Consider the following 13,578-nt stretch of genomic DNA (forward strand, 5'->3'; position numbering starts at 1 on the left):
GGCTGACGGCTGTCAGTACAGCAGTGGTGGTGGGAGCCTCTCCCGCCTCCTTAGCAGCACTAAGAATGTCCAACTGCAGCTTAGGCCTGCTCCCCGCTGGCAAGTAAACATCCCCCGAGGGCTCTTGGGTTGTCAGAGGGATGTCTGACTGCCAGCTTAGGCCCACTTGGGCCTAAGCCAGCAGGTGGACATCCCCTAAGGGGTCCCAGACTGCGAGAGGGCACAGGCCAGGCTGAGGGACCCCCCACCCTTTGTGCACTGGGCCTCTAGTCAATTATAATAAATGTACCACTTTGGTGGGGGATACTGATAATGGGGAAGGCTATGCATGTGTGAGGACAGGGGTTATTTGGGAATCTCTATCTTCAGCTCAAGTTTTCTTGATTTTTCTAAAGTGTCCCACCAGTGTGGCTCAGTGCTTGAGTGTTGACACGTGCACCAAGAGGTTGCAGGTTTGATTCCCACTCAGAGCACATGCCTGGGTTTCAGGCTTGATCCCCAGCAGGGTGTGTGCAGGAGGCAGCCAATCGATGTTGTATCGTTGTTTCTCTCTCATCAGTGTTTCTATCCCTCTCCCTTCCTCTCTCTCTAAAATCGGTAAAAAACATACTTTAAAAAATAAGTAAATAAAGTCTATTAAAAACAAAAACCAAGAAAAGGTTGTCTGGCCCTTGGGGACTCCTTTTGGTTAGCCAGTGTTAGGGTTTTAAAGCTACAGCTTCAGGAAGAGAGGAGAGTGGGAGAGAGGTGGGAGCTGATAGAGATCAGCCTGCCTGTGCTGAGAGATGGTAGTAAGGTCAACTAATCAGAAAGCCTTGTGCTTTCCAAGTCATGTGATGCACAAGAACAAGTATTTAGGAGCCAGAGCATCTGCATTCAAATCCCGGTTTGGCCATAACTAGCTGTATGTTTGGGGGCGAGTTACTTCACCTTTCTGTTCTCGGTTTCCACACCTGCTAATAATAGTGTCTACCTTATGGAAGCATTCTGAGGATGAAATGCGTTAAATGTACAGCATTTAGAAAGTGGCTGAGACTTTGAAAGCACAGTGTTAGCTGTGACAACAATCTACAGGCAGGACTCTGAGGACCTGCAGATTAGCAAGAAGTGAGCCAGGAAAGACCTGGAAGAGAAGATGAATGCTTCGGTTAGGCCCAACCAGTTGAGTAATGGGAACCTGTAACCTGCAACTGGCCTAATCGGTTCAGGGTCCATGTCCTCAGAGCCCCTCCAACTGTGGTAAAAACAGTGCACAGGCTTAAATTGCATGCTCTTCTGAGCCAGCGTAGATGTGATGGGTACACAGGACTGCAGAAAGGGGAATGGAATTCGAGGGCCTCTGAGTGAAATATAAAGTAGAAAGCAATCTTGGTGATAATACAAAAAAAAAAAAAATTACCTCTAAACCTTAACCTCTGCCACTGTAATCTAAGCTAGAAGATTATAGCACAGAGGAACTTAAAGAGAAGGAAAGTACTGTAATGTGCCCAGGCACCAAGTTGTAAGTACAGGACACTAGCTATCTTTCATTTACTCCCCCCCTCCCCCCCCCAAAATACTGATAACAGTTTATTCTCATCAATATGCCACGTAGCCACATGGAGAGACCTTAAGACATTTGATAACTGAAAATGTAGCAAAACAGCGTGTATAGTCTCTCTCTATAGAATGTGTGTTCTTTAAAGTAAGTGTATATACCTAACTGTTACCAGTAGTTACCAGGAAGCAGAGGAGCTGAGAGGAGGAGAAGAACTTTATGTTTTACTCTATTGAGGTTGCCAGATTCAGCAAAGAAAAACACAGGATGCCCAATTAAATAGGAATTTCAGATAAATAACATTTTTAAATGTAAGTATGTGCCATGTGTAACAATAATATGGACATACTTATACTAAAATGTTCTCATTATTTACCTGAAATTCAGGTTTAACTGGGTGTCCTACGGTTCCTCTGGCAAGCCTACTCTATATTCTTGTGTATTATATAACACTCTTTAAAGGACATTTTTATGTACTAATTACATGATTTTTTTAATGAAAAGAGAAGAAAGATAAGATACTTTCTTCTCAAGACTACACATAAATGTAACTAAGAAAATTGATTGGCCTGCGGAGGGGAGGGGGCCACCTCGGCCACCACTGTGGGTGCCCCCAATCCACACGCACCCCTGGATCTGTGGTTAAGCTCTGCTGCATTCAGGCCTACCTCTCCATGCCCCCAAATTATCCCCTATCCTCCCCAGTTCCCCTTTTCCACATTAAAACTCCCACTCCCCCAGAGAGTCCGGGAAAAACGAGACGAGGAAAGCAAACTGACTCAACAGTTTCGCCCTGAGCAGGGACGCCTGGCCTCCTGCCCCCTCCCTGGGTGCATCTGCTGGTCAACCCCCAGGGACTCTCTTACTGGTCTCATTAGTAAGCAGATTACAAAGCAGCATGTACACTAAGACCCCTCTTTTTTAATAAAAAGAAAATTACCCATAAGCATATACTAGAAGACAGAGGATGTGCGTAAGAATAGTAACAGTGGTTCTGCCCTGGCCAGATAGCTCAGTTAGTTAGCACATCCTCCCAGCACCACTATCGTAGGTTCATCCCCGCCAGGGCACATACAAGGGTCAACCAATGAATAAGTGGAACCGCAATGTGATGTCTCACTCTATCTCTGTCTAAAATCAATTGATAAAAAAAAAAAAAATTAAACCAGTGGTTTTGTCTGTTGATGAGGTTAGGATGGTTTAAGTGTCTTCTTTGTGCTTTATAACGTTCTTTAAAAATGTTTACCACTCTGGAAAGGGGAAAGGTCACTTGTAGAGAACACCATTTTCTGTGCTGCCATGAGGGTATACCCAAGTTGTTCCTTCGCAGCTGCCCTCAGGAGAAAGTGGTGGCTAGCAGTGTGAGCCTCACCTTCAGTTTGAAGTTTACAAAACTGTCATCCCCTGTCCTTGCAGGGTACCTCCAGAAGCAGCCCTACTTTGGAGCCGTGGTTGGCAGGGTGGCCAATCGAATTGCCAAGGGAACATTCACATTGGACGGGAAGGAGTATAAGCTGGCCATCAACAATGGGCCCAACAGTCTGCATGGAGGCGTCAGAGGGTTTGATAAGGTGAGTCGGGGGCACTGGGCCGAGTCCTCACCTGGCACACTTCACACAGGGCCTTCGAGCATCCCTGCTGTTTACCAGGCGCAACCCTAGGCCCTGGAGCAAGTGCGTGGGAAGGTGATTCAGGAAAGACCCCGCTCCATGGTTCGGAGGAGCAGGTGCGCTGGCTGTCTCAGGACCCATCCTTGCCCAACTCCTCTGACTATGAAAGGACAGTGACCTTGACTTAGGAAGACAGGGAACGACTTCCTCAGGGTTGGACCAGGGAGTCGAGTTGACCCATAAGCACAGCAGGAAAGTGGATTAAAATAATACTGACCACTTACTGCCCAAGGTATTTTCATGTATTGTCTCTCACCCTTACTAGGACCCTGTATTATCCCAAATGAGAAATCTGAGGCTCCAAAAGGCCACATGCTCCTAAGCCGGGCTGCCTGGCCAGAAGGTCTCATTCCTTCACAACTGCTGCTCTCCACCTCGGCCACCACTGTGGGTGCCCCCAGTCCACACACACCCCTGTATCTGTGGTTAAGCTCTGCTGCATTCAGGCCTACCTCTCCATGCCCCAAATTATCCCCTATCCTCCCCAGTTCCCCTTTTCCACATTAAAACTCCCACTCCCCCAGAGAGTCCGGGAAAAACGAGACGAGGAAAGCAAACTGACCCAACAGTTTCGCCCTGAGCAGGGACGCCTGGCCTCCTGGCCCCTCCCTGGGTGCATCTGCTGGTCAACCCCCAGGGACTCTCTTACTGGTCTCATTCCAGGCTGTGAGGGAGATCCTTTCGGTAGTTCACTTGCCTTTCAAACACACCGCCAGGTGATTTCCTAGCGAAGAGCCAGAGGAGACAGGAACATGTGTGCAGTTAAGGACCACAATTTCTTTCTGCCCCTGACCGCCAGCTCTCCCGGAGAAGAAGTTGGTTACCCTGCTACCCCTGTCCCACCAGCTTCCACCAGCTTCCTGTCTGTGGCCCAGACACACCCTGCCACCTCAGTTCCCTTTTCCTCCACGATGGGCGTCCTCGGCCAGGGAGGCACAGAGCCAGAGGGTCCCTGGCATATGCTCGGTCCGTGGGCAAACCACAACCAGAGAAGTTAGGCCCAGCTCTGTGCGGACAGGGATCTTGAGCAGAGCCTCAGAACAGCACCGTGTTCCTGCTTGTTCCTGTTCCCTCTCGCCCACGGTGGTACTTTCTGTGGTGTTGCTTAACACGTATGCCCTGTATGAACGTAGCAAATGGCGAGTGTGCATGTATACATATTCTTGAATGCAATGTGCCTACTGGGCCCCTTCTGTGAACCAGGGCACATCAGAGGATGGGGCTTTCTGAGGCTCACAGTACAGTGAGGGAGCGGGACCCTTCCATAAACCACTGTATAAGCCCATAATATAGACGCCAGTGGTGTGACAGAGGAGCCGGGCATGGACAACTGCATAGCAACGGGGGAGGTGGGACTTGAACTGCCCTTGAAGAAAGGATAGCATTTCATTCACTGTGTTGATATTGGAGAGCATGGCTGTGCAACAGCCCAGAGAGAAGTGGGGGAACACTTGGAATGTTATTGTGGAAAGCTTTTGAACAGTAGGTTTTGATAGAGTACCATGGGCAGTATCAGGCGAACTTCGTTTTCAGCTGGGTTTGATCTCAACGGTTACCGAATAATTGTTCTTTTGGAGGTATGTGTTTTCTAAAGATGAAATTTGAAGAACCTGACGGGATTAGAAATGGGAGAAGTAGGCCTAAAGGTGCAAATCGGGAAATTTTCTGGAAATCTGGAAACAATAGGGTGAGGGAAATCCTTCCATGAATAGGAATGACACTTCCCACGGTATTGTACTTATCTGATCCTATTGGTTTACACAGAAATCTTTCCATTGTGTTCTTTCTCTAAAGGAGAAAAACAAGGTAGCAAGTTAAGAACATTTCAAGTTTTTTTATTCCTAAAAATTTCCATTCGGGAGTTTCTTTTTTCTTTCTTTAACCACATATATGACAGGCTTTGTGTGTTCAGTGTCTTGAAAATTCAGTCTTCCTGGGAGGTAATTAGGGTCTAAAATTAATTTGTTTCTAAGGTCAGTGAGCTTGTTTCAGGCACCAGCTGCTTTCACTATCGGTGAAGGCAGAGTCCTCCATTCCATTCCGGCTGGGTTCCCCTTCCTGGCAAAGGCAATGTCACTGAGAGGTGCAGGCAGGAGTGGGGGTGGGGGCAGAGCGGGAGGGGGCGCAGCCTGGGCTCATGGCCATTCCTCAGGCCAAAGGAGTTGTTATCTTTCAAGTCTATTTGGAATGACAGTGTTTGGCCTCAACTCATAGAGATTTTTTTTTTAATACTTTATTTCCTTTTAAAAAAAATCATATGCTCGTGGAGATTTGAACAAAACATCCACTGAAACCAAGATGTGTTATAATGTAGACCTGAATTTGAATCCTAGCTCTATCACTAATTACGTGTATGACTTCACACACACACACACACACACACACACACACCCTTTAAACAGTGGGCATGACGTATTAAAGATTTCTACTCCATTCCCCTGGGATGTGGGAGGTAGAAGTGAGCCAGCTAACTCCACTGAACTCAATTTACTCATCTGTAAAATGGGAGTAATAATATTAATTGGAACCATGTGAAATTGCCACTGTTCAACTATTTTGACCTGCAAAGATGATAATTTTTTTGGTCCTACTAAATCCTTACCTTGTGAAATGATTTATGTAGAAGCACCAGGTCAGCAGCTGGTAAGGACTCAACAATGACAGTCTCATGTCTGCTGAAGTGCCCCCTGTTCTCCCCTCGCTGGGGATTGAGCCTGCAACCCGGGCATGTGCCCTGACTGGGATTCGAACCCGTGACCTCCTGGTTCACAGATGGATGTTCAACCACTGAGCCATGCCAGCTGGGCAAGGTTATTTTTAATACTATTAGCAGATAGCAGATATCGCTATATGACACTCAGAATGTACTGCTAAGATTTCAACAAAAAAGTCTCAAAGTAAGGAAAGAAAATATTGTAGACACATATATATAAATTCAGGGGAAAAGAGTATGGGAAGTGTGAGTAGGTAAAGAGAAAATTTCTTTTCTCTCCAATTCTGTTTAAAACGGGATTTTAGAATAATTAACATCTAGGCTATTATTTTCAACCTTATGGGTTGCATCATCATCTCCCTTCCTGGAATCAGTTGTCTTTGATATTGAAATGTGGCATTTAGCTTGGGATTGGAGTGACGAAACAGCTTTGAAAATACTTTTTTTCTAGGTCCTCTGGACCCCTCAGGTGCTGTCAAATGGCGTCCAGTTCTCCCGGGTCAGTCCGGACGGTGAGGAAGGTTACCCTGGGGAGTTAAAAGTCTGGGTAACATACACGCTGGATGGTGGGGAGCTCGTGATCAACTACCGAGCACAGGCCAGTCAGACCACACCCGTCAACCTGACCAACCATTCTTATTTCAACCTGGCAGGCCAGGTGAGTGACCTCGCCTCTTCTCTCCTGCGATGTGCTTTGTGGAATGAGCTGGGGGAGTGACTGGAGAGACCGACCCAGCATGAAATTACCCTGGTGATGGGGTCACCCCCATAATGATGACATTGCCCAGCAAAGCATCTGGCTCATAGTAGGTGCTCAATAAATGAAAGTTATAGGGAATGAAAGCATGAAGATAGGATGAGTGTGTGCTGCTGCCAAGAAAACTAAGTTTCCCATATGCTCAGGTAACTAACTAGTTATTTTAAGAATTCCCTCTCAACTAACAACATGTACTTACATTTGCTTCACCTACTTCACTCCTACACCCCCTCCCCCTAAAAAATTACTTCCAAGAAAAGTGCTTTCTACCCTTGGACCTTTGGAAATGTGCTCTGCCCAAGCCCTTTAGATATGCTAGAATATTTGTGTGCTCCTACTGTGTGGCCCACCCTGAGTGTGGGGTAAAGACATTACAACCCACATTAAGTAATTTCTAAACTACCTCATTCCCTCCTAATGCTAATATTTTAGCTTGTTGAGGAGGCGATTGCATAAGACAGAATACAAAAAAGCTTAGCTAAATTCTGCAGATTATATCTATTACTTCCTGTTCATCTGAAGAACTCATCAGCGTCTACTGTACTTGAATCACTCACTTTGGCATGATTTTCTATCACGAGATGATGTTCACAGCCAGCTAGTAATAGCTTGTATTTTCACACTCTGTTAGGAGTTTGCTGATGATCTGATTTTTTTTTCCCCCTAGGATCTTTTCAAATAGCATGAGTTAATTGGTTCTGATATACTTTCCAAAGTCCTCCCTTTAAAAATAAGAAAGATGCTTCTTCACTTGCTCTCTCCTTATCTTCAGAAACTCCCGCCATCTTTCTTGAGATCTTAAAGACACACCAAAGTACAAAAACAAAACAAACACGCCCAGCCGTAAAAGGCTCTGCAATCATAAACATAAAGGCCCTACTTTTCAAAATAAGTTCAGAAAGAAACTTGACAAAAATAGAACCAAATATTTAGGGTTTAATGTAGGTAACCATGCTGATCATGGCGATTTTTTACTGTTTTCAACATTTCTATGTACTTAGACATCCAATTTTATAAGCAGGGGTGGCCGCAAGGAATAGATTCAGGACTAGAAAGAGAAATGATGTGTGAAGTATCCCATCTGCCAATGTGTTCCGATGGAGGAGACTTGATGGGAATGTAAGGTTCACTGCGGCTCTTCCTATTTACCTGGCAGAGAACCCTCCTGACCAGAAGTTTACACCCTTCCCTTCCCTGAAGTGACAGGTATTTCTGAATCTCTTAACATAGGCTGAATAGTTTCCCAGACCACAGGCCCCACTAGAAGGGTGGTCAGTGTCAATTCCCTTCGGTAACTGTCTTAGTAAGTGCAGCTGGACTCCACAGCCACTAGCTCCAGGGTTGAGGGTGGGCAGGGGTCGTCAGGTAAGAGTGGACGGTCAGTCTAAGTAGGCCTGGGGTCAGGGACCTCTGCGTTTTCAGAATATCTCTTGCCCTCCCACCAGACACATTATCATGCATCTTAAACCTTTCCCAGGGAAATAGATCCAAACTTGGTATTTAAGGTAGTCAGCTCATCTTATATATTTTCTCCTTTTGTTTGTTTGTTTAACTTAATAGTGCTTTTGTTCTACTTGGGGCCAGGCTTTGACTCATCGCTTCTAAGTTTGAGTGTCAGGGGCCTGGGAGGAAGGGAGAACTGTGTTTTTCAGAGAATAGAAAAGTTATGTGGGTTGTAGGTTGTTTGTGTCTTTTTCTTTTTCGCAGTTCCTGCTTTTGCCTAACACAAAACTGGGAGAACATGTTTCTTGCTTAAACTTTACCTAAAGAGCAGGCCTGCGGGAACGTGAGGTGACAAGCAGTGACTGTGGTTCCGGATGGCTGGGGAGGTAGTCACCAAGGACCCAGGTTCTGCCGCCTCTCCATTCTGCTTCTCCAGTGTTGTGGCCTTTGCCTTCAGGCTGTCCTGTCATGGTCACTGGATGGTTGCCACAGCTCTAGAAACCACCTCTTCATATAGTCACATCTAGAGACAAAAAAGGACCTATTCCTTTTTTTTTTTCTCATATCTCTCATGTTCCATTTTTAAGAACAAGCAAAACTTTTCCCAGAAGCTCCCCTCCAGACTTTTCCTACATTTTGTTGGCCAAAGGTGTGCCCTGTGCCCTGTTCAACCCAATCACCAACAAGAGAATTAGACCACCGGGATTGGCTTAGACTAGTGGTCGGCAAACTCATTAGTCAACAGAGCCAAATATCAACAGTACAATGATTGAAATTTCTTTTGAGAGCCAAATTTTTTAAACTTAAACTATATAGGTAGGTACATTGTTATTAACTTAATTAGGGTACTCCTAAGCTGGCCTTTGCTAAAAACGTCCTCGATCTCATTGAGGTACGTTCGCTGAGGTCGACCCCTTCCAACTCTCCCATCCACACTCGTCTTGTGTACTTGTTTTAGATAGATGAGTGTGGATGGGAGAGTTGGAAGGGGTCAACCTCAGCGAATGTACCTCAAAACAATGTACCTCCCCCACGCCACGACTCCCGCCCCCGACCGACCGACACCCCCCACTTCTTCTAATGCCACTTCTTCAAAATAGACTCGCCCAGGCTGAAAACCAACTTCTGTGCATGGGCCACGAAGTTTCAGTTGCACTGTACGTGGGCGCCCGCACGTTATATTTTGTGGACACACTCAAGGGGCCAAAGAGCCGCATGTGGCTCACGAGCCACAGTTTGCCGACCACTGGCTTAGACCAATCAGGATTAGCCCTCTGGGGCCAGGGTAGGGGTCCTTCCCCTGCACCTGTAACCTAGCACAGGGTAAAGCAACAGGTCAGGGTTCTCCTAGGGGAGCGGGTGGGTGCTGGTTAGGCAGTTGCTGTGGCTTGGTTGGTAGTAACCAATGGTGTCTGTTATTCCTGCTAGAGGCGATAAGAGCTGAATTAAGGCAGTGGTAGTGGCAGTGCACAAAAGAAGTCTTTACAGCCCATGCAGGCCACAGTGAACTCTGTAAATGGTTAATGTTACAGGCTAGTCACAGCCAAGCCAAGTTCACCAAAACAAACACTGAGCTCAGAGATGGACCTCAAGTTCTGTTTGTGAATCAGCATTCCTTGCCAAATTTCTATTTGCCGGGGAGGAAATGAAGCCAACAGAATTATTCCACCAGAGTGGATCACTGCATTATTCCCGGTCAGAGGAGTCATAAAGTGAAGCATGCTTCCCTTCAATGAAGGAATGTTAGTGCTGCTCGGTGACCCAGTAGCCAGTAGAACCTAATGGTGCCTAATAAAGGTTTTTTCCTTCTCCTCCCTAGCTTCTTGCTAACATCTCAGACTCATCAGTTCGTTTGGTGTGTGATTTTCATAGTGAATCATTTTCTTTCTGCCTTAGTGTTAAAAAACAAACAGAAACAGGACATTCCTAAGCACCTTTATTCATAATAGTAAAAAATAGTAAAAAAGTCCGTCAACAGGAGAAAAGGTAAACAAGTTGTAATATATTCACGTAATGGAATACTACTCAAACTTGAACTGAACGTTGAACAGGTAGAGCCAGTTTCACTACTAAAATTATTTCACATTCTCTTCCCTCATCAGAAAGGGACACCCCTCAGTCCCAGAGGCCTGCTTGGGGCTGGCTCTACCCCTGAGCCATGAGCGGATGGCAGTAGGGAGAGCCACACAGGCGATGACCCCTCTGGTCTACAGCCGCCCTAGGCCCCTCCCACCTTGGACCTGCCTTCCCAGGTCAGAACTGGGGCCAAACAAGTGGCTGAGATCGGGTAAGCAGAGGAGAAACCTCTGCCCCAGTCTGACCTGCCACCGATCCCTGCCCCTGCCAGCATGTTGCCTGCCAGGAGGACACAAGAGATGTCCCTCAGAAACAGACCTTCTTAGTAGAGCGATTCAGACAGTCTCTGCCATGTTTAGACATAGAGTCTCAAGGTCTCTACAATCTTGCATGCTGGGGCCAGGCTTTTCCATTTGATTCTGTGGGCCTGAGGCTTTCTGACCACAGACCCTGTTTTCCATTAACCACAGCGCTCTGCCTCTCTCTGCTGATTCTCGAACCCGCAGAACCGTCAGTGTCGCCTAGCTCAGCGTTTCTCAGTCTTGGCACTATGGGCATTTCGGCCAGGTAATTCCTGTTGCAGGGGTCAGGGCAGTCCTGTGCATTGTAGAGCGTTTAGCAGAATCCCTGGTCTCTTCCCACCAGGTGCCATTAGCATTACTACCCCCGGTCTTGACCATCAAAAATGTCTCCGGACATTGTCACATTTTTCCCCGGTGGGGCAAAATCAGCCCCTGTTGAGGACCACTGGTTTAGCTTATTTTTGAGGTTTCCCTTTTTGTATCTTCTGCTGTGGAGCTTTAAAATAGACTCCTATTAATAATCAAAATAATCCCTTAAATTAGAAACGTACATGTGCACCTTCCAATTTGCAAGCAATGCAACACGTCTTTACTAAACTGTCCTTCAGAAGAGCCCTGGCACCGTTAGCCCAGTTTTACACAAAAGGAAATGAGATTCCAGGAGGTTATGTGACTCCCCGGGGGCCACTCAGTGGGAGCTGGAACTAGACCATAGGCCTCTGCCCACTGACCAGCCTTTGACTCCCCCGGGAGAGCAGGTGCCTCTTTATGGAGATGGACAAACGCTCTAAAGCAGGGACCCCCGTTCTGACTCCTGGCTTCTGTCATGTGGCAGGGAATTGGGCCAGAGAAAGGGTGACGTGCCCCACCTCTGGCGAGCCTGGAGGCGAGGCCTTGGCCGTCCAGCCCTGGGCGCTATGGGCCACCGACCCTTGCTCTTGTTTTTCCCAGCGTGTGAGGAAGGTGGAAAAAACCCCTCTGCTAATAAAAGTCGAAATCCAAAAAGCTTTCAGACTACGGGTGTCTCCCTGACTGCACCTTTATACTCCCATTTAGTAAAGAACATGCATGCTGGGGTCACACTTGAAAGCTTCCCCCAAATGTATCAGCTGCTATTTTGAGGCCCTGTCTACCCACACTTCAAGGAATGTATCAGCCGTCTCAGAGGTCACATGGGATGTCTAACGTTTTTGTCAATGCCTGAAAACATTTCTGCAAGAGAAGTTATAAAGCAAATATATGAAACAGGACTAAGCTTTAAATCCTCCTCCCTACCCCTTCCTTCCCAGGGTTCCCCAAATATATACGACCATGAAGTCACTATAGAAGCCGATGCCTTTCTGCCTGTGGACGAAACCCTGATTCCTACAGGTTGGTGAACTTTAACTTTTTATAGGAACATAGAGCTGGGGTGCAATTCGAGAAACATCGAAACGTCATTTACCTAAATTTATTTTCCCTGTTGGCCTACCAAAATGCCTATGATTAGTCATTTATTTTGGTTAAGGTTGGGTGACCATACTATTATACAGAGAAACCAGGACCCTTTTGAGAGGGAAAGGGGATGCTATTACTGATTAAGCCACGGCAACAGGCACACACGGGGACAGTCCCAAACACACGGGCTCCTCTGGTCATCCTAGCCCAGTGGTTGGCAAACTGCGGCTCGCGAGCCACATGCGGTTCGTTGGCCCCTTGAGTGTGGCTCTTCCACACAATACCACATGTGCGGGCGTGCATGTACAGTGAGATTGAAACTTCCTGGCCCATGCGCAGAAGTCGGTATTTTGTGGAAGAGCCACACTCAAGGGGCCAAAGAGCCGCATGTGGCTCGCGAGCCGCAGTTTGCCGACCACTGCCTAGCCGAGCCTTAGGTTCCAGCAGTTCTTTACTAAAATGTGAATCTGAAAAAATAAATAAAATGTAAATCTGTTGCTTGTTAGCACCTTAGCAGAGATAAATTTACCTGAACATTACCTCACAAATGCAGGGCACTGATAGAACACGTGGTCTTTGATAGAAGAGGGAAGAGTAGAATGAGTTGTAGCCTGAGCAGGACAAATGCAGATAAGTCACCTCTGGGACACAGCTGAGGGTGGGGTGGAACGGGGAGTGCTGAGTATCAAAAGGGGAAGCAAGGTGCTGCCAAAATCAAACTTCATGGATGTGTGTACACAAGGTTTACATCACCAGCAATGAGACATTTAGACACTACATTCCGCCTCATATGCTGCACTGAAAAAGCACATCATTTGTGGGGTATTCTTTTTTTTAAAATATATTTTATTGCATTTTTACAGAGAGGAAGGGAGAGGGATAGAGAGTTAGAAACATTGATGAGAGAGAAACATCCATCAGCTGCTTCCTGCACACCCCCCACTGGGGATGTGCCCGCAACCAAGGTACATGCCCTTGACCGGAATCGAACCTGGGACCCTTGAGTCCACAGGCCGACACTCTATCCACTGAGCCAAACCAGTCAGGGCTGTGTAGTATTCTGTCCAAAATGCATAACCTCAATCCAGCCAGGGGAAGACATCCCATGAACCCCACTACAAAATAATTGAGCAGTACTGTGCAGTAGGATCAAGATCATGAAAGTCAAAGAAAGATTGGAGAATGGTCACAGAGGAGACACCAAGGAGATGTGACAACAAAATGCAACGTGGGGTCCCAGGTTGGATCCCGAGGCTGAAAGGGGGCATCCGGGAACTCGGGTGAAATTCTAGTGAGGTCTATAGTTTAGTTAACAGCACTGTTCCCAGGTTAAACTTCGTAGTTGTGATCTTGTACCACAGTCAGGTAAGATATTAACATTCGAGAAAGGTCGGTGAAGGATACACAAGATATACTATTTTCACAACTGAAATTATTTAAGAAAAAAGAAAGTCCAGGGCATTAAGCAAGACATTACTTTAAGTTTACTGGGCACCCGGCCTTACTTTAGGTGAGACCTTTTGTTCTACTCTGGCCTCTTTAAAACAATGGGGTTGTGTTTATGGTGCCAGATCAACATGCGTAGGAGGGAAAAGGTAAGCATGTGAGCCTGCATACTAAACAGCAACTTCAGTTAGCAGCAG

At 46.6% G+C, this 13,578-nt stretch overlaps 1 protein-coding gene across 1 annotated transcript in view; it reads left to right on the forward strand.

Moving 5' to 3' along the window:
* Positions 1 to 13,578, forward strand: part of GALM (galactose mutarotase (aldose 1-epimerase)) — a 43,123-nt gene that overhangs the window by 5,123 nt on the left and 24,422 nt on the right. The window contains exons 2-4 of the mRNA XM_006755917.2: positions 2,954 to 3,108; positions 6,372 to 6,578; positions 11,788 to 11,869. Coding sequence (XP_006755980.1) covers positions 2,954 to 3,108; positions 6,372 to 6,578; positions 11,788 to 11,869 — 444 coding nt within the window. The remainder of the gene's footprint in view (positions 1 to 2,953; positions 3,109 to 6,371; positions 6,579 to 11,787; positions 11,870 to 13,578) is intronic.

This window comes from Myotis davidii, unplaced genomic scaffold (assembly GCF_000327345.1).
Source record: "Myotis davidii unplaced genomic scaffold, ASM32734v1 scaffold151, whole genome shotgun sequence".
NCBI lineage: Eukaryota > Metazoa > Chordata > Mammalia > Chiroptera > Vespertilionidae > Myotis > Myotis davidii.